Source organism: Xiphias gladius, chromosome 7, assembly GCF_016859285.1.
Source record: "Xiphias gladius isolate SHS-SW01 ecotype Sanya breed wild chromosome 7, ASM1685928v1, whole genome shotgun sequence".
Classification (NCBI taxonomy): Eukaryota; Metazoa; Chordata; class Actinopteri; order Istiophoriformes; family Xiphiidae; genus Xiphias; species Xiphias gladius.
The window spans coordinates 9,177,215-9,204,430 of NC_053406.1; the positions used below are offsets into that span (position 1 = coordinate 9,177,215).

General features: G+C 40.6%; 1 protein-coding gene across 1 annotated transcript; it reads right to left on the bottom strand.

Moving 5' to 3' along the window:
• Positions 1-4,288: 4,288 nt before the first annotated feature.
• sacs (sacsin molecular chaperone) lies at positions 4,289-27,035 on the bottom strand. Its single transcript, XM_040131125.1, has 11 exons — positions 26,760-27,035; positions 26,569-26,677; positions 25,358-25,508; positions 22,340-22,430; positions 22,177-22,262; positions 21,383-21,494; positions 20,951-21,097; positions 19,039-20,524; positions 18,220-18,311; positions 17,116-17,142; positions 4,289-16,192 (listed from the first exon to the last, which is right to left on the bottom strand). The coding sequence occupies exons 2-11, from the start codon at positions 26,589-26,591 to the stop codon at positions 4,641-4,643; spliced, it is 13,767 nt and encodes a 4,588-aa protein (XP_039987059.1). The 5' UTR covers positions 26,592-26,677; positions 26,760-27,035; the 3' UTR covers positions 4,289-4,640.
• Between the last annotated feature and the right edge of the window lie 181 nt (positions 27,036-27,216).

The window sequence follows — 27,216 nt, forward strand, 5'->3', positions numbered from 1 at the left end:
TAAAAAAACAAGAAGCAAAAACAAAACAAAAATAATTCAGTTTTTGTTGAGCCTTTTGTGTCAAATATGCATTGATTTTTTTTTATTTTTACACAATATGCACGACAGGCACAACATTGCCTCTATTGTAAAAATAAGGTTCAGGGCAATATTTTGTATTGACAGTTACACTGAGTTTAGGATCAATTTATGTTATATTTCTGCAGGCCTGTTTTTAGCATAATTAACATCTCATGGAGGTGCGTTATCAGTCCGTGTTTATAAGTAGTTCATTTGCAGCTCTCACCTCTGTTCTGGCATATTTTGATAAAGTGTGCAATGTGTATTTATTAATTTTGTATGTTGAATAAACTTTGTGCTATTCTTCTATGATGTCTCTGTCAGCGCCATTCATTCTCTTATATTTGTTTTTCTGAAGACTGCTCTCATGTTTTCTAATCAGATCTTATGGACAAAAAGGCAGCAGGTCCAGAGGACAGGCAGTCTTTTCATTTGTTACATAATCATTTTAAACCTCCACTGTCTCTTGTTTTCTTCTGTGCACTAAAGCTGTACCATGGAGATGGGTACAGTGTGGATCATATCCTAACAATGTTAATGGCTCTCTGGTGAACTCTAGTGGATAAGATCTGCTGTACCACCATGATGCACAAAACAGACAGTTTGACCACTAACACCAACAAGCCAAGACAGCAAACTTTCTGATCCTTTTCAGTAGGGTCACAATGTGGATTTGTTGAAGCGCAGATCTGTGGCCCATATGCACACCTGCACATGATGATACTGATGTCAATATCATCTAGCCTGGTCATGACATAAGCCATATGCCCTTCTGCAACTTGTATTGGTATCAGATCTGGCTCAGAATTATACATTTTTCAAATCCAGTGTGTGATTAATATTGTTGAGACTGCAATGAAAACACACCATGTGAAGAAAGAAAGAAATCATCAACTTTTTTTCGGCATGTGTGAGTTTAGCTCTAAAAACAAACACAATTCTACAAATTAACTCTATCCCTAAAATGAATCATTAGAGCTGCTCCTGCGGGCTGTGACAATCTCATGTCAATACCAATAATCAGATTGAATTAGTTCTCCTTAAGAGAACAAATAGATAGGTTGCTCTGCTTGTAAACTCGAGGCAACATATGAAATATTTAAAATGGATGCAATACAAAAATATGAAAATTTAAGAGTGCCAAAATTGCTTAAATCACAGACAGACTGCACATTCTTTTTAAATGTGCATTCTTTTATAAACCTACAAACAAAAACTGACACTGTTTATTTAAGGGGAATTTATTAGACCTTCATATGGCACAGTGTACATCAACATGTGTTATACACATGGTACTCCAAGGTGGTTTATTCAAGGAGGCACCCACAGCTGAGTCACCTCGACTTTGAGATGTAATAAGACAACAGATACCAAGAAGCACGTTTTAAATTATGTTCGAAATGACACAATATGTTGTCAGTGTGAGTATAGTCCTATAGTTAAAATTAAAGGGAAAATGAAGCTGTAAAAACACACGAGCACAACAGTCTGGGGTTGTTCTATGTTCCTTAAACCAGAAAAGTTCAAATTACCAAAGATGTATGAACATGGTTTCATGCTGACAAAAGTTAACATGTTAAGGGTTGTGCCCAGGTTATAGCATATATATGGCTCTTTATTCTATCACACTGTCCTACTGAGAATTCCCAAACAGGCCATCACTGTAAAAAGAAAAAACTTTTAGATGACTTGTTTAAGCAAAAGCTGAGCTGCAGCTGTCACTGCCCCATTCAAAGCTGTAGTTATCAAAGCAGACTTGCGCTCTGTAGGGCTCCAGGGTACATGTGGTTCATATGAACTGACAGGTAATATGGAAAACAGTCACGAAATGTTGACCCCCCCAAAAAAAAAACAAGAACAACAAATAATTCAGTTTTTGTTGAGCCTTTTGTGTCAAATATGCATTGATTTTTTTATTTTTACACAATATGCACGACAGGCACAACATTGCCTCTATTGTAAAAAATAAGGTTCAGGGCAATATTTTGTATTGACAGTTACACTGAGTTTAGGATCAATTTATGTTATATTTCTGCAGGCCTGTTTTTAGCATAATTAACATCTCATGGAGGTGCGTTATCAGTCCGTGTTTATAAGTAGTTCATTTGCAGTTCTCACCTCTGTTCTGGCATATTTTGATAAAGTGTGCAATGTGTATTTATTAATTTTGTATGTTGAATAAACTTTGTGCTATTCTTCTATGATGTCTCTGTCAGCGCCATTCATTCTCTTATATTTGTTTTTCTGAAGACTGCTCTCATGTTTTCTAATCAGATCTTATGGACAAAAAGGCAGCAGGTCCAGAGGACAGGCAGTCTTTTCATTTGTTACATAATCATTTTAAACCTCCACTGTCTCTTGTTTTCTTCTGTGCACTAAAGCTGTACCATGGAGATGGGTACAGTGTGGATCATATCCTAACAATGTTAATGGCTCTCTGGTGAACTCTAGTGGATAAGATCTGCTGTACCACCATGATGCACAAAACAGACAGTTTGACCACTAACACCAACAAGCCAAGACAGCAAACTTTCTGATCCTTTTCAGTAGGGTCACAATGTGGATTTGTTGAAGCGCAGATCTGTGGCCCATATGCACACCTGCACATGATGATACTGATGTCAATATCATCTAGCCTGGTCATGACATAAGCCATATGCCCTTCTGCAACTTGTATTGGTATCAGATCTGGCTCCGAATTATACATTTTTCAAATCCAGTGTGTGATTAATATTGTTGAGACTGCAATGAAAACACACCATGTGAAGAAAGAAAGAAATCATCAACTTTTTTTCGGCATGTGTGAGTTTAGCTCTAAAAACAAACACAATTCTACAAATTAACTCTATCCCTAAAATGAATCATTAGAGCTGCTCCTGCGGGCTGTGACAATCTCATGTCAATACCAATAATCAGATTGAATTAGTTCTCCCCTTAAGAGAACAAATAGATAGGTTGCTCTGCTTGTAAACTCGAGGCAACATATGAAATATTTAAAAATGGATGCAATACAAAAATATGAAAATTTAAGAGTGCCAAAATTGCTTAAATCACAGACAGACTGCACATTCTTTTTAAATGTGCATTCTTTTATAAACCTACAAACAAAAACTGACACTGTTTATTTAAGGGGAATTTATTAGACCTTCATATGGCACAGTGTACATCAACATGTGTTATACACATGGTACTCCAAGGTGGTTTATTCAAGGAGGCACCCACAGCTGAGTCACCTCGACTTTGAGATGTAATAAGACAACAGATACCAAGAAGCACATTTTAAATTATGTTCGAAATGACACAATATGTTGTCAGTGTGAGTATAGTCCTATAGTTAAAATTAAAGGGAAAATGAAGCTGTAAAAACACACGAGCACAACAGTCTGGGTTGTTCTATGTTCCTTAAACCAGAAAAGTTCAAATTACCAAAAATGTATGAACATGGTTTCATGCTGACAAAAGTTAACATGTTAAGGGTTGTGCCCAGGTTATAGCATATATATGGCTCTTTATTCTATCACACTGTCCTACTGAGAATTCCCAAACAGGCCATCACTGTAAAAAGAAAAAACTTTTAGATGACTTGTTTAAGCAAAAGCTGAGCTGCAGCTGTCACTGCCCCATTCAAAGCTGTAGTTATCAAAGCAGACTTGCGCTCTGTAGGACCCAGGGTACATGTGGTTCATATGAACTGACAGGTAATATGGAAAACAGTCACGAAATGTTGACCCCCCCCCAAAAAAAACAAGAACAACAAAAGCTACAAAAACACATAATTGCATTTAAAGTAACATTTTTCCATTCACAGTTGGATTCACCCGAGTTGCTGGGGTGACACAAGCTCTATACAAGTGCAAGTGCAAATACATGAGGAGTTTCAAAAAAGTGCTTTGTCCATAAACAAGTGACTGGCTATGTTACAGAAAATTTACAAATTTACAGAAATGATATGAAAGCAACCAGTAAAAAAAAGAAAATTTACAAACATAACTGTATTTCCTTGCTGAGATCTTGCAAATAGGACACATTGCATGACAGTACTTGCAGTTTGACAGTTTGAGTTTATGTATTTCTTCATTACAAGTTCAACCCTTGAGTACACTCAAGTGGTTTTCTGTAGCAAGAATATATATATATATATATATATATATATATATATACATATATATATATATATATATATATTTTTTTTTTTTTTTATAAGAATAAAGTAAAAAAAGCAGCATAATCTTTTAATCTAGTTCAGAGCAAATAGGTTCAGTATGGGGACTTTGGTAAACAAAATGTATTGCCGAGGCATTTGTATATACAGCATGTGTAGAATTTTTTTTTCATTTTACAGCAAATCTATGTCGAGATAGCCGAATGGGTTATTGGAGCCATACATTTATTTACTGTGCATGGGCCACAGCACCACCATCACAGGTAGAAACTGCATATGTACCATAAGCTGCCAGCTGGATACTTCAATTTTATTCAAAGTGATATACATGATCTGTATTGCACCCAGCCACAGGGGTCCTCTCTTCCACAGAGCATCTATGCATACTATAGTTTCATTGTCATCTTTAACAACAGTATTATATTTTTTGCTGCACAAAGGCTTCAAGCTTTATGATAATCCGTGCGGTACATTCCATCACTCTCATTGCCACCTCAGATGTGTATCTGTCGTTGGGAATCTGTGGAAATGGCAGGAGATCAGGGTAGCGAGTTCTCAGGCTGTCCACACCATATCCTTCCAGGATCTGAACATCATTGGCAAGGCCTGTTAACTGGGAGTGGTACTCCTCCACTTTTTGAGCCAGAGCAGTTGGTTTTACATCTTTGTCTGACTTTCCTCTGACTGCATAGTCTGCAGCTATCAGTGCAAGCTTTGTGGCCAGGTAGCATTTGAAACAAACCCACTCATTGGCGTTTTTATGAAGGTCATTGCGAGCAGCAGAGTAGTTTGCTCTGGCTTGCCTCAGCCACCTGCGTGCTTCCACAGGGTTTCCAACTGTCTTGAAAGTTGGGGGCACAAAGAAACGATGAGAATGTGATGAACCTGCATAGCTTGTATAATGTTCCCTGAACTGCTGCCTTTCTGACTTGTGACTAGTTGCTTCTTGGTTCCATGAAGAATAAAACCTTTGAAATGAGAACTTCTCTGATTGGAAGCGGGTTGATGATGTGGAGAAGGATCTCCTGGAAGCTCTGTCTGTATTTTGCTGATCAGCCAGAGACTGTTTCTCCATCCTGTTGATCTCGTTCTGCAAGTGTTTGAAGACTTCTGTGGCAATGTCCAGATTCTCTGCATTTTTGTCGGGATGCCACTTGAGATACAATCGGCGGATTATCTTCTTTCTCTCTGTTTCAGTAAGCTTCCAAGCTTGTTCAACTACTAAGGTCACTTCTTTTAGAATCTCAGGCAATGCATTAAGCTTGATCTTTTTTGGTGATTGTTTTTGAGGGGGGGGTCTGAGGTTTTCCTTGCCAGCAAAAAGAGGAGGGACCATTCGTAGACCAGAAGAACGATTGTCTGGGCTTGTTGGAGGTGATGGGGCACTGGTGTCTCGAACATGGGTATTTTCATCTTGTCTTGAGAATTTGTACAAGTCGAGGGAACTGACTATTTTGTATTCACTATATCCAATGTCGATCTGGAAGCATTTTCCAAGGAAACTTGTGTTTTCATCCTCTTCTCTTTCTACTTCTTGAACAATGATGGCGTATGTATAAGTAGGCTGGTAAGACCCGTATATGTCTCCTCCCTCAGAGTCTACAAGGTAACCTACATATTCCCCTGGATAGAATACGTTCATTGGATCCATGAGGAGTGTGTGATGTATCTCAGCTGGTATGGGTGTTCCAGGGAGTGGTAGCTCAAGTTTTGAAGGCTCTGTTGAGTCATACTTGACACCAAGGCTGTCCAGCTTCTCTGTGATTCTGTAGATGTCATTGCAGCCCAGCATGGCAATTAGATATGATGTGTCAGAAATCAAATTGTCTGTAGCAGACTTTAATGTCATAGCAAGTGCCAAGAGAAAATTAATGTCTTTGCTGTCTGAATGCTGGATGTAGAGGTGAATCACAGCTGTCCCATACCTCTTGAGGAAGGCAAGTGTTTCACTGCGACTGTGTGGGATGGGACTACATCCTTTCACTCTTAATGTTGTCTGGAGTTTCTCAAAACAAGACACTTTGAGTCCTTCACAAAGTGCTTTGCAGAGACGTATGGCTTTTTCCTCATTCACAAGGTATGCATTGTCATTCTCATGTTTCATTATTCTGATCAGTCCTGTGATGAACTGCTCTGATGACAGCAACAGCTGAAGGCGACCTTGAAGTGAGCAAAGAGCTCCGAACTGGCACATTTTTGGAGAATCCTCATCGAGTTGCTCTTCAAGAATGCTACTCAACAGTCTAGGCCTTAATTTCTGTGGAAGTAGCATGATCAACTTTGTGTGGAATGCGTGATCTTTGCCCAGATAGCACTGGCTCATGTCCACCAGCATCTGAACTCCAACGTTTCCTTGAATTCTGCTCTTGTAGTGTGGGGCATCGTCAAACACTAAACTACTGGATTTTGCTAATCTACCATCATGGCTTGGTAGATAAAATATCAAATCTCTGAGAGTCTCTAGGTCTTTGCGAATTTCCACTGGATCATTATGGAGAGACTTGAACAATCCTGAAACAACCCTTTTCACAGTTCTCATTTCATTTGGGTCAAGCTGCTTGCCCTCTGAACTTCTGTAAATTCGCCACAGCACTTCAACATACTGTTTAGTTGACACAACATCTTCTGTGCCAAGGAGTTTGAAGAGTTGATGAAAGGTACCAAGTTCTAGAGGCAATTTGTACAAGTAGGGTTTGAAGTCAGATTCATTGTCCAAATTAATGACAACCTCTTCTGGTTTCAGCAACTTCCAGCCATCTTCAACCATAACAAAAGCCACCCCACGGAGCTGGTACCGGAAATCTCTTTTATCTGCATTGAGGAACTCGTAGGTGGACCTTAAAACTTTGTTCCTGGTTTTCACCATTTCATCATCTGGACTCGATATGTTGCAAATATTCTTGCAGTTGCTAATAACTTTCTCCAAGGGTGGGTCCAAGTTGACACCTAACATGTTCAGCACTTGGTCAAGTTGTTCCTGTCCTGTAAGAGTGCTCCCTTCCTGGTCCTTTATGCTTGATGGAGTACCTTTCTCTGGTAGAATTGGGCAGGATGTCCAAAGCAAGTGAATAATATCTGTTTGCTTGAATTTTGGATTTACCTGAGACCCACTGAAACGAATCAGGGGAAGTGTGCCACTCATCTCTTGGTACTGCGAATGAAGCCTGATGAGTTCTTTGGGCGCTCTCTCAGGACAAAGGAATGGTATCATTGAGAGCTCTTTGAGAAAAGTACCCTGGAACAGGTCTGTTCTCTCTTTAAAAATATGGTTCAAGAGAACATCGACAATGGTTTGCACTTTTTCTTTGGTCCAGCTCTCAGTCTGGGCTTTGATGCTGACCTCTTTTGCAAACTGAAGAACTTGTTGCTGGGACATTTCATGCTTGAGACCAATATTTCTCAGAAAGGTTATCCAGGAGGTGAGCAACAATGACCCATTCTTTGGTTTTGACACTTGCTCAACTTTCTTGAAAAAGTCACTTGGTATGAATGATTTTGCAGGTAGCATAACTTCGAACACCTTCACTGTCTCATCATAGAAGAACTTGGTTGGCCTGAGTCTGTTTGAGTAATCATAGATGAATGACAGTCCTTCCAGTTTCTCATAGAGCTGATCTTTAATCTCGCATGATTCCTCCATTGACAAAAGTCTCTCCTTCAAGTAGACAATGTGTTCAACTTTGGCATCATAGGAAAGACTCTCAAACTTTGGAAGGAGATGTTGAAGGTAGAGTTCTAGGTCATCAATTGGCATACAGCCAAGAAAAGTGTACAGTTCTTTCAGCTGTGGGCTGTCAGCAAGAAAGGCAAAAGAGGCTGTGTGAGCCCATTTGTCTATGTCCGCAGTAGGAATGCTTTTTGCAAGGACATAATTTGCCCCATAGTTTGCAATGCTGATGTATCTCCCACTAACTGATTTATAACATGGGAGGAGTTTCAGGCTCTGTACATCCCGTTGAGTGAGGTTAGCTAGGTTGCAGTTGAAATACAACAGAAGAGTCTCAAAGTCCTTGTCAGTCAGGTTTGCTGCTTTGAATGCAGATGTCTGAATCATGTACTCTACAGCTTTCAGAACACTTGATGGATTTTCAATGTTTGCTGTGTGCTGTGCCAGAAAAGGCATGATGGAATTGTCTTTGACACAGATTTTGTTCACTGCAAGCTGAATGCACCCTGCTTTCATTAGGGTGTGAAAGACTTTGTCATTTTGGCCATGTGGAAATATGGCTATGTTCATCAAACTCAGAGGTAAAAGCACATCATGCTCAGGGACAACTATCTTTTCTCTTGCCATGAATTTGATTCCAGGTAGCAGAGCCCAGTCTTTCAGAATGTCAAGCACTGTATCGAAACTGGGTTTGATGTCCGTCTGAACCTCCTTAACAGCAATATTCTCACTGATGAAGTTCCACACATTCCTCAGCCAAGATTCACTTGCAAAGGTGTCTCTCCACCTTACAGGGATCCTTGTTCGATACTCTCTTGGAAGAACAGACCCCAGTAGGTCACCAAAGCTGCTGATGTCAAAAATCTTTGCAGCTCCTGCCTTCAACAGGATGTTGTTGTACCTGATATACAATGTATTCATGAACATTTCTTTCCTCGATGAGATTAGCTCATGATGTGTTGTCAGGAACTTTGGTCTCTTGGTATCAAATACCTGAAGCATATTGTCCATTGTTATCAACAGAGGTAAACCCTCAATTTTGACTTCATCCACTTCTATGTCTTTGAAGCAGTAGTCAAATAGAAGCTTTAGGTTATGAACTAGCTTGTAGTTGGACTGTTGGAGACGGCAAGGGAGTTTTCCAACATGGCAAGATGTGTCTGGTGATGAGAAAGTGTGAAGAAAGTTGCGGACATCCTCTGGTGTTACATAACTGACTGGTATCCCTGCATCCTCCAAACAGAAGTAGAGATTTGCAGTCTCATCGCAGCTGTGAACCAGGTTGAAACCAATATCCAAAAGCAAGGTTTTCAGCCTGTAGACATTTTCAGCCACAGACTTCCTTGAGGTGATGTTGTACTCTGTGTTTTTCAAGTGCTGAAGCTCATCTTGTAGCAGATTATCAAAAAAGGCTCTGCCTTTGTTTGCTGTGGATGTATTCACCCATGAAATATAAATTACAGAGTGCATGTCAGAGTTGTCAATTTGTGCTGCTCTGACTACAGGAAGCAGACGCTTCAGGTCAGCATGGATGCAGTTGTACACTGCTTTAACCAGGCAGTACCAGTCTGGTTGTATATCAAGTCTGTTGACTGGGAAGAAGAACAGATATTTCCGCAATGTATCTTTAACAACATGAAGTGGTGTTCCTTGTAGTACGGTCATGGTGGGATCAGGACCTGGGAAGTATCGACGCTTGAGCTGAATCAGCAGTTCCACAAAGGCAGGGGCTATCAGTGATGTCATCAAATTGTTATTCCAATCGCTCCTTACCCCTACTCCATTGTCATCTCTCCATAGGTTTCTTCTAGCAGAGTCCAGAGCAAAATGCCCATTGACATGAAAAGGTAAGCCAGTCTCCAGTGAAAGGGGGAGAAAGCAGAAGGCTCTGTGGGGTTTTTTGTAGTTGTGGCTTACACATGCAGCTACCCCTCCACGTGGAAATAGAGTTATGTCTTCGTTTTTGTGTGCTGAGATCACACTTTTTGAGACATTTTCAATGTTAGGAAAGCCAGATCGGTTGCAGATCATCCATGTAGTCAAATTTCCATCAGTGTCCTCTATGTCCATTGTGTAGGTTATCTGTTGCACTGGGATAGCAGTGAGCTGCTTCTTTTTTGTCACACTATCAATGACTGAGGCATGGAATTGTTTGCGTTTTAGCCGATCACCATCTGTTATTTTGGCGGTCACAGAATAGAGCACTTTGAGTTCTCCAGACGCATTATCAACTTCACAGATTGATATTTTCTCCATGTGGTTGAGGAACATCAGAAGCTCTGCACCATCAGTTTTTAGCTTATCCAGAAGGTTTTGCACCATTCTGTCTGAGGCAGGGACTGAACTGATCTCTGAGGTCTTTGCCATATCTGTAGAGCGAATAGGGAATCTAAACAGTGTGCTGCGTTCTAACTTAAAATGAACTCCTAAGTAAAGATTTAAAACATCAGAAAACTGAGATCTGAAGTCAGAGTCCAAGTCTCTAAACATTCTTCCAGGACTCACAGATGTAGCCCCAGGTGCATACTGTGCATGAGGATCGAAGATGCACAGAATGTCATTGTTTGAGATGAAGGACGGGCAGTCAGTGATGTGATAAACAGAGTTGAACCCTATACCATACTGACCGGTTTTGCCTGGATTGGCCTCTTTTGTTCCTCTTCCGAGATTCTGTATACCTCTGATATCATCCTCCGTGAAAGGCTGGTTGTTATATACACAGAGTGCAGGGCCTTGCATTGGGATCCATTTATCATCAAATATTCTGTCTGTGGGGTGTGTCCTTGGATCAAAAACAAAGTAAATTTCAGTTGCTTTCGCATCATCTGCATTTTGAAGCAGCTCTTTTAGCATTTCTTTTTCTGACGGGTAAGCATTGAGAATGCTTTTAATTCTGCTTGTGAGTTTTTCCTTCTGTCCAAACTCACTGCCAAGTGGACTGAAGCAGACATTCGAGGCATACCTCTCTAAGGCTTTGTGACGTTTTGGGACTGCTCCTAATTTCACAGCAACCTCTCTTGGAATATCCCCGTGACAGTATTTCACAGAAGAGTCTCTGACTTTGATCCAAGGGCAGTCATTGTAGCATAGTGATTTTGATTGCTGCAATGTCAGATTGGAGTCAGGTAACAGAAACTCACCATAATTCGCTTGGCAGTATTCTTGGTTCTTGTCTCTTATCAAGCTCCATATTCCTTCACTGATAATTCTGCGGCACAACTGGAAGTTATCCTCGGTGAGTACCCGTCGCCCACATTCCTGCTTTACAGTTTCAAGAACTGCTGAGAAATCCTCAACTGAAAAGCTCGGCTGTACCCCAACATTTTCGAAGAGCTCTCGACAGCTGTTTCTGTATTTGTTAGGGAGCTGATAAAGATGTGGAGCTGCATCAAAATTCAGGTGGAATGCAACTTTGGAGGGATTGACATATGTGTTCTCCACCAGGATGGAGTTGAATGCTTTCAGTTCCTCAGTTATTTGTTCTTTTGCAGTCTCATCTTGTAGCATTTCTTCATGTAGATATTTGTAACAGGCATTTGTTATGTTTTCCTGATACAGTGTGACACCATCAAATGATAGCGACAGTTTCTTGAGCTGGCTGATGACCAGCCCAACAGAGGGCTTCCTTATAAGACCAAGACAGTCTTTTACAGCCAAAGACATTGCACCACAACCTTTGAAAGATGGAGAATTCTCATTCAGGATTGGCTTCATCAGACACACTGTGTCCTGATGTTCAGTAGTGAAGAGTTCTCTAGCAGAGAACATTGTTGCTGGGGAAAAGTTGTTCCCATGCCATGGTAGTGAGAACCCTGCAGGTCTTGTCAGAAAGGGAAGGAACTTGATGTCGTGTAGCTTTTCTAAGAGCTCAGCTGCTGCTGCATCTCTCATCTTCAGTTTCTCATCGATAAGACTGAGTAGGATACTGCTACGGAAGCATGCAGATACGTGATCACTTTCATTAAGATGAATAACAGACTGAGCACGTTCAATCAGGTCCTCCCACGACAGATCATCTTTCACCATGCCTAATTGCACTAGCTTCACTAAACACACAGGGTTTAGGTAGTCTTTAGAAGTCCCTTCAGGAAATCGTCCATCATCAGTGCTGTAGAGTTTAGCAACTCTTCCTTCTGGGTGAATGAGTCTGGAAGGCAAAACCAGTTCCTTACTGGGGCCAGAGCATGGGATACAAGGAGTAACCCTGAGGATTGATTCAAAATCTTCCAGTTTCTCATTCAAGACATAATGCATCAGGGGATCTCGAAGCTCTCTGTCGATTTCCTGGATGTGAGGGAAAAAAACATCTGAGAAGAACTGTTTCTCTGTCAGGGTGTTTTCCATCAACTTCCCTTTACATCCAGCATCATCAAATCCCTCCTTCACCCAGTCAGGCAGCTCAACAGCACATAGGTTTTGTGAGCCACTCTTCTTGAGGTATTTCAAGAATATCTTGAAAGCAGCAGGACCAATGTCTGGCCTACAGAGTAGGGCATCATCAAGGAATCTGACGTAATTGATTGACACCCAGGTTTTGCCGTCTGAGAAAAGCTTTGCATGCTCACTGTCACCTCCTTTGGCTATTTCTTGGTAGACACCCTGGCTGATCAGCGTGAAGTCATCATGCACCTGACTTGGATCCGGCCATGCTGCATAATAGCTGTAGTCAAGCAGTTCTCCACTTTCAGCCATTGAACGTAGCATTGTGAGTGCTGCCAAATAGGCCTGGACAATGACATGTCTCATGAACACAGAATTCCACTGTCCTTTCGTGTCGGTCTTCCAGATCTCTTTGCGGTTGGAAGTCACAGCAAAGCAGCCGTTAATATGGACTGGTAGGCCTGTTTTGATTCTGAGAGGTAAGTAACAAAACACCTCTCCGATTGGTGTGGCATTGGTCTTTACTGTCCATTTGCGATTCTCTTCCTCTGAGAGCAGAACAGCCACTCCTCCACAAGGCACTAGTCCAAGTCTTTTTCCACTATCACCGAGGGAAAACTTGAGTGCCTCAGTTACATCCATGCATGAGCATATGAGCCAGTTGGTGACCTCAACTGCCTTCTGGGGCATTTCATCGGTGAGTCTTCTTGTCTGAACCCCTTTAGCAGCCATCTCAAAGTACTGGTTAGGATCTTCATCTGAACCTCTGAACAGTGGAGAGTGGAGATCAACAATGCGTTTGAACACGTTATGAAACTCCTCTACCACAATGCGAATGATGCAGCCAGACTTGGGAACATCAGCAGGTACCTTGTTGGTGCTTGCTACTTTCTTCATAACCTTTGCTGCAGATTTTAGGATACTCAGAGGTCCATATGAGGCTTTGGATGACCACACACTTTTGTTAATGGTCACGACATCTTGTGCTCCTGCTGGATTTGGTTCCTCATATTTCAGGTATTTCAAGACCATACTTCCAACATGCTGTGTAAACAGAATAAACCGATGGCCACATATGCTGAACTCATCAACGAGGGAATAAATGTCCGTGGTGTTGTAGTATAGACTACTGATTTCACTTACTGATGCTTCCTGTTCTGTTCTGAATGGAAGTCTAAACAGTGTACCATTGTATTTGTATGGGGAGTCCTGAGCTAGAGGAAGCTGACAATTGAAGACATTAATGAAAGGTTTGAACTGGTTGGGGAATTTTCTTAGCCTTTTCTGTTGCTTGCTCCAGTTGATTTTGATCCCTGGATTAGACCTGTCTCTGATGTGCTTGCTGATGTGATTGATGTTTGGATCAAACATGATCATGAACTCTCTGCTAATTATGATGGGGATGTCAGTGATGTGATAAACTGAGTTGAAGCCCAAGCCAAACTTGCCAACTTTGTCTGCTTCACATCTCTTCACTGATCCACCTAACCTTGTGATGTTCAGAAAGTCTGTGTCTGAGAATACAGAGTTGTTGAAGGACCACAAGGAGGACCCGTGGCAAACAATCATTCCAGGATCAAGAAGATTCTCTCGAATGTCAGTGTTTTTTCTCATGTCAATGAGGAAACTGCACTCTGTTGCACTTGCATCATCAGCATTCTGGAGGAGCTCTTTAAAAATGTCTGCTACGGATGGATATTCCTCCAAGATGTTCTTTATTCTTACTGTTAGAGGTTCACGTTGCCCTGATTGTTCAAAGCCAAGGTTCTCTGGGTTTATCAGCCTTGTGCTCAAACATGGCACCTTCAGCCACTCTGCGGTTTTCATGGGGATGTCATCATGGACTAATATAATGGGTTCTGATGCATCTTCAAGTAAGTCATTCAAATCATCAACCTTAATGTCACAGTAGGTACATTCATGAATGGGCTTCATGGCTAATTTACTTGGGTCCTTGTAACAAAGAATCGGCACATGCATGTTAGTATCTACAGTTATCTGATTGTTGTACAGCCATCTCAGGATGTTGATCAAAAGTATGATATCATGTTTGCTTTCCTCCTTGGTAATCTCTCCCTCACATCTTTGTCGGATGGTACTGACGACTTCAAATACATGGCTTGGGACAACTTCTTCAACTGAACCACAAAACTTGAAAAGCTTGTGAAACTTTCTAATTGTTTTTGGCAGGGAGTACAGGTAAGGCTGCAAGTCTAGATCAGGGAGAGATTTTAGGACCGTGTGGCCAGGTGATGAGAATGTCTTCCCTGTCCACACCCAATCAAAAGGCAGTGATTTCATTGCTTCTCTTGCATCCTCGAGATGAGCCTGCATGAAGGCGTAAATCTCAAACAAGATCTGCTGGAATTGATACCAATCCTCTGTGGTGAATGCTTGAGATTTATGCCAATCATTCACTGCTTTCAGGTGTTGCAATACTTGATCCACCTGTGGCTCAACAGTTAGTTTAAGTGCCTTCTTCATACCCACAGATGTATGTTCAACCAGTGCTACTGAAGATCCCACGAGCACTGCATGGGATATGTCACACATCTCAGACAAAGAGCAGATATTGAGAATATCTCCAACCCAGGCAAGGGATTTAGGGTAAGTTAGAGGTCTTTCTTTGCAGACAGGTACCCATTTCAGTTTTAGCAATGATGCCTGAGCGTCAGCTGATTTTACGAGCTTGGTTTGTTTGTTAAGTATCTGCAGGAGTGTTTTTGCCTTTTTGATTATGAAGTCCCACTCAAGTTCATCACTGCTTTGTAACTCCTCTATCTTCTTTGCCACGTGGAATACATCTTTTTCGCTGAGCTGTACTTCATTTCTTAGTCCCAATTGTCTGAGTGAATGAAGAATATCAGGGGAAGACGTGAATGTACTTGTGGGAAACCTGGTTTTCTCTTCCATGTAGAACAGATTCTGTAGAATCTCCAGCTCAGGATCAAAAAGATCAGAGGCTTTGACTGACTTTCCACAAGGCAATTGAATAAATTTAAGAGCTGAAAGCCATCCAATCACAGATGAGTTTTCATTCTTTAGAAATGCCAAATGTTTAAGTGCCCAAAGCATGATTTGGATTGTCTCATCTGTTGTGTAGAACCCCCTCTCAATATCCTGAATAATAATCTTCAAACACTCTGTTGTTTTCACCTGTTCTACATTTAGCATCTTGATGAGGCGGATTGATTCCTCGTCACAGCAACCCACAAGATTTACAGATAATTTCACATCTGGTGGATACTTGGCTCTGTGATGTAAAGCTCTAGCTCCTCTCAGTGATGTAAACGCTGAGGTACTTTCAGGGCAGGTCCCCACTTTCTCAAAGATGGAAAGGTCAAGCAGAGTTTGCTTTTCCTTCTCTGTAATGTCAGACAATCCTGCAACAAAGTTTCTGAGTGCAATCTTCTCTTTGACTGAGAAAGAAGAGACTAGGCTGCATAATCGTTGTGTTGCCAGACGCTCCATAATTTGCAGAAGTGTACCCGGAGAGGAAGGATGGATATAATTCTTTAGCAGAGGGTGCTGCAAACATGAATCCAGCTTTTTTATCACTACTCCTCCAAGCTTTTCCATGATGTCCAGAAGGTTTTCAGAAAGTGGTGTCTCCTCCTCACTCACAAGAATTATGGGGGATGGAGTTTTTAGACGTAGAATCTTTACTATGTCCATGCTTTCCTCAAGTGGCACAAGTGGGATCAAAGGCATGTCTTCAAAGGTACTTAGCTCATCAGCAAAATGTATATAAAGATGCTTCCAAATAATCTTCAGCCAGGAAACTGTAGGATGCTTCAACTCTCTGTTTCCAGGTTCCCAGTGGACAATAAAGTCTCTAGTTGGCCAGGCTGTTGATAGGATCTCCTTGATGAGTCGAGCTGATCGTTCAGGGTTCAGCACTTGTAGCTGAGTGCAAGGTCTTCCTGTTTAAATAACAAGGGAAAAAAATTGCCTCAGTTATTTTTATAGAAGTTACTAAACGCTATCTATCAAAGCTGAAAAAGTTAGGCTTGTTGCTGTTATTGCACGATGCAGCAAAAAGTTAGTTCTGTAAAAGGAAAAATGCAAGCCTTTTCACAATTAGTGTGAGAATCAAAGTTTTTTTTCCCCTTAAACTTAGCCCATTTTTGTTTCACGTATTGGAGTATGACAAAGTGCAACAGGCTTTTTCTCAGGGGAGATGTCATTTCAAGTAGGCTGCACAACAGATGACTTGACACTTTTCTTTTTCAGAAATCAACATAAAACCTTCCTACAAATGCAAAACTCTCTTGGCTGTCATTGGTCTTCTATTTGCTACCATATTAAAACTGGATAATCATTGCAGGTTTTGGAAAAACAGTCAAATTGGCTTAACAATCCACCACAATTATTTTCTAAATATATCAGAGAACAACACTGCACAGTTTTAAAAAATGACTGAATATAAATCAAATCAAAATTTAAGACTTACAGCAATATTGCAGCAATCAGTTAATCATGCAAACACACTTGCATAAACCATGTTCTGCACACACACAGTTTGTTAAATTTATACAAAAATCCTTTCGATCAAGGGCCCATTCTTAGCATTTCAGTGCAGTAGAAACCATTTTTGAAAGGGCATTTTAACTGGTAAAACACTGCAAGTAGTAAAGTGCACCATGAAACCTTTACAAAATAAGTCAAAATGGATAGATATTAACTGAATTTAACAGAATCTAAATATGTGAATTGTTGTTTATTTTGCCACTTATATCTGTGAGACTTCTCTGACAGCAGTAACCATGGTGCACTTTCACTGCCATGCATTAGTTTAGGTCAACAGTAAAAAGGTTCAATATTTGACACACTTCGAAATACCTACCTGAGCACCCCCAAAGATATTGTTGCACTGTAATTCAAGTGACAAATTTTAGAGATCTGGAATGAATTTTACACTGTTTCTCTGTCTTATTTGTATTAAAAACAAACAAACAAACAAACAAATAGTCCTTTTCCCACTGTAGACATTTTGACTTGTCATACTAAGTGAAACACAACATTAATGATGGCTGAGTTCTATCCATACACAATTTGGAAAAATAGCTATTGTAGAGACTGAGTGATGGGTGACTTGGATGGACATGGGGAGGTCAGGTGATATTAGAGGATCTGAGTAGTAGTTCTCTAACATCACTAGCAGGGGTGGGGCCAGAATGGGCCCATTAAAGATTTCTAATGGATGCAGGATGCTAATGAAAGGTAAGCTACTGTAGACACTATGTAAGTGACTGTACAAAATTGAAGTGGCAATATTCCACTTCTTAAAAAATTGAACGTCCAGATAAAAATGAATAGAAAATGCAGGGCTTCACAGCAGATGTGAAGTTAGTTCTATTACTTAAGTAGTTATGTTTAATTACAATCTTCTCTGTGTCTTTAACTTTGGGCTCAGAGGACAAATCTGTCACTCAGCATATTTCTTCTGTTTGGCTCACGCCCCTCTTGATATAATCATGGCTGAGTATGCAGTGAGGGCAGTCAGGATCTGATCTTGTGAATCGAGTGGAATGTGTGGCACAAAAACAACTCTTCCATGAAACAGCATGCCCACTCTCTCTTTCCCTTTCTGTCTCTCACTCCTAAATTATCTGTCAGCAGTGTACCAGATTTAATGCCCTGCTGGCACTGCAGGAGTAAGGTGACCCAGCTTTACTACAATATGGCTGAACCCACATAACCCAAACAGTCATCACAGGGACTGTGAAGATTTTTCAGTTTCAGTTTGAGATACAGTTCTGTCAGACATCTTACATTTTATATTCTTTTATTCACCGATTTACTGTCAGAGCCACTTGTTCTGATTGCAAATATATTGGCCAAATATTTTCAGTACAAGTCTCCTGGTCACTGTTTGGGACCAATGATATTTCTACATACGTGTATTTATGTGGAGGATATTACATGTAAATTAAATATGTTACATTACCCCTGGTTTTGGCTGCTTTCTTCAAACGGTCCATTACTGAAGGTTTAATGCTCTCCAATATAAACCGACCCTCAAGTCCTGGATACAGAGACCTTAAGAGAAAAAAAAAAAAAAAAAAAATTACAATTTCAATTCTGTTCATTTATTCATTCATGTATATTTGCTTTAATGTTGAATAATTTCCATATTCAAATATTGATACCACTGATCTAGTCATTTGACTCAAAATAAACCAGTAAAATAAAAATAACGCCATATACTGTAGCTGAGCAAAATTAATATATCTGAATGAGTTCATGTAAAAAACAAACACATTTCTCAGAATACTGAGAAGAATATACAAATTTATGTGTATGATAGGAGAAACATTTGTACAATTCATGTCAATCAATTTGCACTTTCAATTTGCATGTACTTATTGTCTGATTTTCAAAGGCAGCAGCAAAGCTAACAGCTAATCACACAGTCAACCACAACCTCCCTTTAATATTTCTGAACAAATTTGCATCTGCTTTTCAGATGTTGGAATTTTTCACCTTAAAACTTACTAAAGCCAAATACACTGAACTATACTTATATCTGCTCTGTTATATGTATGTAAATAAAGGAGAGATGCTCTTTGCCGCATATATTGAATGTGCCTTTGATCCAAATCTTCCAGGCTGCTGCACTTGTTTAAATTTGGCCCAAGTGGGAAAAAATGCTGTGTCCATGAAACAGTCCAGGTTATTTCAGGTAAAAGTACTATCTCATATTATTTTCAGCTGCTAAAATAATTTCAGGAGCAAAAGTAAAGACACAATTTCACTTTATGTCTACCTGGGGTATTCTTCAGATGGAATGTAAATGGCATCCTTATCATTGACAGATGATGAAAATGCTGTAAATGTCTCATCTTGCAGTGGCAGGAGCTCCAGTCCTATTAGGTCACTGTAATTGGTATCACTAAGTGCAAACTCCAGCAGCAGCAACTTCTCTTGTGAGGGACCTTTGTGTTTGTACTTCCTGATCACTTGCCGCAACAAAGATGGTGTCACCTTCCTCAATTGAGTGGACTCCGCCGTGTGAGCAGCCAAAACAGAGTCCACAGCAGCAGGCACCTTTGCCACCTGCATTCCTGAGCTTTGGAGATAGCTGATCACAGTCTCTGAAATTTCCTTGTCTGTGTCCAACTCTGAAAACACCGCCTGGTCCACCCGGATCCAGCTCTCACTGAGGGAATAGATGACATCCTGCTGCAGCAAGTCTTTAAAGAGCGGCTGAAGAATAGGTTTCCAGCGGCACCTCACCTGCTTAGGGTCCGGCCAGGCCTCATAGGTCCCTGCAGGGGACAATGGAAAGTCTTGGTCCTTTTTTGACTGTACTCTTTTAATAGTTTCAGTGATGAGTGTGAAGTAAGCCCTAGGGATGACAGTGATTATAAGTAGCTCGTTCCACAGGGCAGCTGGATCCCTCCACTGATCCACTTCCCGCCACTTGATACTTCTACGGTTGTCTGTAAGACCAAAGAAGCCACTGACATGAACTGGGAGCCCTGTCTCACTCTCCTCCCCAGGGGGAAGAGGGAGGAAGCAAAAAGCCCTTCCCGAGAAGCCAGATGTGGCACCTATGTCCTCTCTGTTTATCAAAGTAAGAGGCAGGGCAATGCCAATGGTGGGCATGAACTTCAAATCATCTGCCAGAGAGTCCAACTCAGCACACATTCCTCTCCCCCCAACTCCATTACAAACCAGCCAAGGTGTTCTCTGATTCTCTTTAGCCGTTTCATCCTGAGTCTCTATGTTGACCTGGTAAGTGACACATGTGATGGTAGAACTGGGAACTCCATTGCTGTAGCTGTCTATTGCCTGACCCAGAGTCTTCATTGCGTTTGGTCTTTCTGACTTATCATCAGTATTTTCTGCTGCTGTAACCTGAAACAACATGCGTTCTGTGCCATCGGACTCACGCACATGCAAGGAGATCTTCTGAACACTCTTGAGGAAGAGGAGTACTGTGTCTGCATCAGCTTTGAAAGACTCAAAGAGCTCCAAAACCTTTTCTTTGTTGTAAATGTTGCCACTGAGCTGGGAGGGTTTCATGCGGAGTGGGAAGCGGAACAGCGTTCCAGGAAAGCTGCCATCCTTAATGGTTTTCTCAGAGCTCCCAAACAGCCCAGTGTAGGGAGCAAACTGGTCAGCCAGTTCTGTGATCTCTTTAATGTCTGTCTTCAAGTTCCAACACTGTCCAGATTCATTCACTCCAAACAGAGTCTGATGAGGGTCCAACATGGCAATCTGGTCTCCACTGAATATACTGGGAACATCTAAAACATTGAGAAGAAAAAAATATTAAAACACTGATCATTTTATAGGGTTATAAATATATGTAATACACAATGCTACAAATGCCACTAAGCAGCTCCACTGGGGAAGTTTGGGTTAAGAGCCTTGCTCAAGGGCACCACAGTGGTGTTGATGAGGGAGGGACTAGCGCTGCTTTTTCACCCAAGTTTAAGTTTATGCTTCTATTGGTAGAAGTGTATATATTGGATGTATTAAATTAACATTAGAATTAAAAATATCTTACTTTTAACAAATTATTTGCTTTTAAATATCTCTTTAAGAGGTAATGTTGCACGGCGACAGAATATTCTGTTTCTGAAGACTGATTCCACAAGAAGATATAGGTTGTACAGTAAGTAAGCATTTAATAACAGAAATTATAATTAGCATTTCAACACAATCCTCACCTGTAATATGGTACACAGAGTTGAAGCCAATCCCAAATCGTCCCACTTTCAAAGGATCCTCTCTCTTCCTGCTCCTCGCAATCTCCTGAATCCCATTCCAATCTTCTGCCGTGAACACAGCATCATTGTAGACATACAATGCTGTCGCTGCAATACAAGTTAAGTTACAATCAGATCAGCATTAATAAGTTAAGACAATCTAATAATACATTTCCAGTAAAGGTACAATAATCCCTGTAAAAAAATTGTCTTTTCCCTTTTCCCTGTTCACAGTGAGGTCAGAGCAGAGGATCAGCTACACATGCTAGACGATACTTAAGCAGCACAGACACCTGCCAACACAAAGCCTTGAACATATGCTCTCCAAATAAACGACAGTGTCACTGATCACTGGGCTACCCTGCAGTGCTTAACTAGTTAATAACTACTAACCTTGATGCTGAGCCATGTCAGGTGACCACAGCGACTCCACTCCATACTCTGTCTCATCGTACATGAACTTGACTTCTGTGGCTCCAGCATCCTCGGCATTTTGAATCAACTCCTTCAAAATAAAACACAGCAAATGCATGCATTTATGGAGGCAGGACCTTTACAGTGAAAGTACACGATGACATCAGCTTATTTGGTAGTTTGCTTTTATCCAAAAAGCCTTACTTTGAAATGAGTGCATTATTAGAGCGGATGGCTCAAGCGGGACTTCAACCCTTTACCCTGGCAATGTTGCTACCCTGCATGGTAATATAGCTGATGCCAGCAAGTAAAGCCAAAATAAAACTAGGTCCTTTGTTTTTGTGAAAGCTTGACTTATTTTCTCATTCTAAATCCAATGGTACTTTTTCTTTTATTGCCAGCATATAGCCTTCCCTGGGAAGAAGTCTCTACCATAACTGGTGAGCTCCCCCCGAAAAAAAGAAAAAAAAAGAAAAAAAAAAAGGGTAAAACTATACCATATTTTGTGCTAATTATATCAATAGCAAATTAGCCAACAACCAAAAACAGGCCTGGGGAGCTTTTGAATAGAATCTGCTTCCTCATAAAGCAACAATATTATCCATCAGAGTGTGGGGTTAAATAAGTGAATGTTTGAATGAATTTCTATATTACTGACCTAATCTGTAAATAAAAAACATTCGTCATTAATTCTTTTTAACTTTTGCGGATTCTAAATGTATTTCAGTCATTAAAAAAAAATCTTTGAAAAAATAATGTAGCCTGACACTTACCTTCAGAATCTGTCCGCCTTCAGGATACCTCCTCAGGATATCTTTCAAAAATTCGACTAGTGGTGGTGTAGTCTGTCCAAACCTCCCTGTAAAAGCCGAAACAGGTAAGCTTCACTGTTGTAAGAACTGGGTCACTGCAGAGATGTGGTGGTTTTAGTCCTACCTCCCCCTTTAAGGCCTCTTCCTTCCAGTGTGACAGATACTTCTGGGCTTCCTGTGGGCACCAAGGTCCCGATCTGCACACTGTCATCCAGCTATATATGGGGACAGAGCATAATTTAACAAATGACAAGTAAGCATTTTACTGAAAAAACACAATTTGGCGTGTATGGATTGGATTATTACATAGAGAAAATGCAAATCTCCTTGAATAACAACATACAGTAAATTCAGTACAGAGTTCCTCAATTAAACGTAACGAACTTGCTTTAGGAGACAATAACTAATTTCTCTGTGCGTGTCATTTTAATAAAAAATATTAACAGACTTATAGTTGGCTGCCCATCAAGATTCATTTATCGTCTGTCTCTCAACCCAGCTACTGTTAAAACATTTGGGCAGTGCTATTGCAAACATTACTGGGATCGACAATCTTTTCCAGGTGTGTCTTACAGAATCAATGCAGCAGGGAGTCGGCACCAGGCCTGATTCTGCTGCTGCTCCTACTGTTTGAGGCTTTTCAAGGTGACACTGTGACCCACTGCACTCAGCAGTCTTTGCACATCAACACGCTGTCTGGCAAACTGAGCTCTGCACAAGCAAAACCCTCAGTCATCATCCTCATCATGGTCACTACAACGTGCAATAATCATTTGTAACAATTCAAGATGAAGGAATTTAAGGAAGTCATATAAAGCGCTTACAGCAAATATACAGCTATGGTGATAGAGTTCATCACACTGAAGACTGGGAGGCATTGTGGTTAAATAAAATATTCTTGGCTCAACAAAACGCGTGAGAAAGACTTAAACATAAACAAGTACATACAGTGTATCCTGCGTTTGCTGCATTTAACATTCAGCTAATGAACAGAGTGCTTTGGCTGGACATTTTTCTCTCTTAACAAAGATGTATGTCTAGGAGTGTAATAGTTTTAAGTGTTTTTCCTCATTTGGCTTCTGGACTGAATGTTTTATTGCATTTAATGGCACCAACAGACTCTGACGTGTTCGATGATTAATGCTTATGAAAGACACAGAACAAGCTAATCTTGCCTTTCAGTTTCTCCTAAAAGGCATACCACTCCTCTGCTAAGTACACTGGCTAGCACAGTGCCTCATCCATCAGACTGCTGCACACTTTAACTGCATCAGGCGGAACAGAAATACGTTGTGAAACCTAGACTTACTTTTAAGGGGAACATAGGAAAATCTAAAAAAAAAAAAAAATATATATATATATATATATATATATATATATATATACACACACACACACACACATATATATATGTGTATACATATACACACACACACACACACACACACACACACATATATATATGTGTGTGTGTGTATATAATAAACTGGAAAACAGTTCACATTGAAATAATCACAGAACAGAATTCAAGGCTTAAATATTAAATTTACTTAACACTCTAAAGTGTAGGACCTGACCTTGTATTGTATGTGGTATTCGTTTGTGGGTGTAGCTTGCAGCTAAATTCTGCATATGACATCAGGGGGACTGCTAAGCACTGACCACCACCTGTTGCTTTCGATCAGCTCAGCCCCAAGACACGGGGTCAAATCCAGTCATGTAAGCCCATACACCGACACATCCATCAAAAACTACCAAACAAGAGCCGTACAGTCCATTTTTCTGCCAATAAATAACAAATTTATCAGATAAACACTACTGACACATCTGTTTGATCCAAAGTAAGATTTTTATAGCATTACAGATAATAAGCAATGTAAGACCTTAATTCATATAACAGTATAAAAGAGCAAAATTTTAATTATCTATCAATAAAACTGTAACATTTAATGGTCGAAGAGGTTATATGTCTAAAATGCTGAGAATCATTCAGGAGATATATATATTTTTTTTTTTAATAGGGCATTTGCATGACTTATTTTGTTTCATATACTAAGAATGCAGTAAGTAAGCAATTGCATTGTTCAATACACTGTGATGCTGAGGTGCCTAGTCATGTTGTCCACAGTATGAGTCAGAATATTTAACTGCAGTCATCCAAGCTGATATTGGATTACACTGCATTACTCTGTCAGACTCCGACACAAGCCCACAGTAAACATAAGACAGAAAAACAAAAAAAGGTAGATATATAGATTTGATCATTACCATGATCAAATAAGTCATAAGATCGATAACAGAACAAAAAAGATTCAATTAATTGCTCACAGAAAAAACAACTGAAACCTACAAGGGAGACTCACAGGACATCTAACAGTGAAGGTACTGTTACTAGTTTAGGTCAATCTCACATCATTCGTCCTGCAGTTATGACACAAGGTTATTAAAACAGACCTGTTTTCTTCTGCTGGCAATTATCTACACACAGAGAAAGAAACCTCCGTTCTTGCTGTGACAGAACCACCCACAGAACAGCAGGAAAACAAACTAAAATGACCCTAAGGAGTTTTCCAATATTGAGGTAACCAAGAAGAATACACTGACTTTGAAGCTTATAATAGACACACCCAAAACAGTAAAAATAATACACCTGTCCCATGCAAAAAAGCAACAAAGAATTGCAATAATGTATGAAATTTACCCACTGCTGGCTTAATAGGAGCCCTAAAGTATTCAAGAGTGTTTACAGCAACAGTACTTAGCAATTTTCAAACATAGATTTCTTGGTTTTGTCTTTGGTTTGAATAAAACGGGTGAAGTGTGAAATTATAACAGTACTGTCATCTCTTTCTGTGATCTGCCCCCATGCACTCTATAGTTTTCTGACTGAAATTAGTTTGCCAAAGCCTGTACTGCACAAGAAACCAATAAAGAAGGGACCAGAAAATTGAAAACTTTAAAAACCGTAGTCACACACTCTATGAAAACATTAAACAGACTCAACCACTTTGCTGCTCTAGATGATTCACATCTGTTTTGCAGTGACTAAGGTATGCCATTCTTACCTAGAAAATTTTCAAAATGCACATTTTATGTATATTTTAGTGGTACGTTTATCCTGCTGCTGCAAACAAACACTCACCACTCTCCCATTGTGAGTCAGTCGTTGCTCTTTGACCGGGAGATTGGTCTCCTCGTAGAGCAACTGTTTGACATCTTGAACAGATGCGAAGGAAGAGACCTGGTAGGACCTTAGGCCAATGTACTCATGGCGGACCATCACCCATGGCAACCTAACGCATAGAGACAAATATGTGTTTGACATTTGACAACAGACAAAATCATTATGGGAAACATTTCAGTACAATTTCTTAGACTTTTGCATACACATGTTCAAACTTCTGATAGTGTCATCTTTGCATATAAAACATTAAGTTATATCTTCTTTCAAAATAGATATAGAATTAAACCTTTGACTTTTCATTCATTTGGGGTTTAACAACAGAGAACAGGAGGTGTAAAATTGAATCTGTACTGTAGAGGACACAAGAGTCTTGCTTACAGTCATTATTGATCAAGGTTTAGGTTTGGCAGAAACATGAGAAGGGACACCTCACCAGGTCCATCTGTTAATGGTCCATTAGTACCAGTTAGACCTCTGTATTAAGCTCTGGATTCTGATTTTCAGTACTCTAACTTGCATACCTTCTCATACAGCCTGCAGCCTTGCTGCACTGAAGTGCTGCAGGGTGATATGCTATCCTTAAAAAGTAAATCTTTAGAAAATGCCGTAACAGCGGTCATAAACGAGATCATTGATCCCTTCCTTAAGAGGGATGTGCTGTTTGCCATCAGTGGGCCGACCATCTCAGTCATTTTGTTGCCGGCCAACTCTGCCTCCGTGACCATTACATTACTACTCTAGAAATGGACTGCGCTGCTATTTAAGGGAACCGCATGGATGTTTTACTTATATATGGCAAAGCTGTAACTTAGCCTGTCAACGCCTTAACAGCAATAAGGCAAAATATTCTTGCTTATTCAGCATCAGAGCACTGGACCCATGCAGCCAGGTCCACAGTGGTGCAGTCACGGGAGCCGGAGTGGGTGTGGCAGCCGGCACAGGATGGTTGAAAAGCTCCTCAGACCATAATAAGGAATCCTGGACAATGCATGACTGACACAAATCATTAGTGAACCTGGAAAATGCCGTTATACCTGTTGTCTCTTTGCTGGTCGGTCAGTGCAGACGAACTAAACCTGAACATCACAGCCAGGAGGGCCAGTCAGTTGCTAACATTCAATATGATGTAATGTTGCCAGGGATATTTTACCAGTCCAAATTAAACTCACCACGGGTCTGCACAGGGGACCATCTCGTTGCTGTTATGTGTCCCGGCACAAGCACAGTCATCGGAGTATCTCTGGCACTGGGCGCAGGATTGCTCCACCCGGAAAACGGCTGTGGCAAAACAAAGAAAACCGTTACTTTCCTAAAAAACACCTGTCTGCTCTGTATAACCGTGTGGTAAATATATACCCACCCTCGTTTGGTGATGGTTAGAAGAAGACACATAAAACCGATAGGCTGTTTCGAGTGAGATTACGAGGCTTTGTTTTGACCGTGTGTCGCCGGTGCCGGGTGTTTAGTTTAGCCTCTTTAGGAGCGTTATCCCGCTATCCCAACAAACCCCACTCACTTGTGTCGGCCCAATGCGCGCCGTTAACGGTCCCCCTCACAGAGACGATACATTTCGAGGCGGGTTATTGTTCCTGGGAACAATAACGACAATAGCAAGTGACATGACTGTGCCCCTCCAACGACATACTGATTCCTTCAAAGGCGATGTTCTAATAATAATGAATTACACTGCGTTTGAGAGCAGCAACTGCCGAGACGAAGCGAGAGGGTTCAGTCCCGGTTACTTCCGTGTCGTCTTAAATCCAGTCAGGGAGACTCGACGGTCTCAGCTTCCTCCTGTCTGTTGGCTGGGAGTCCGG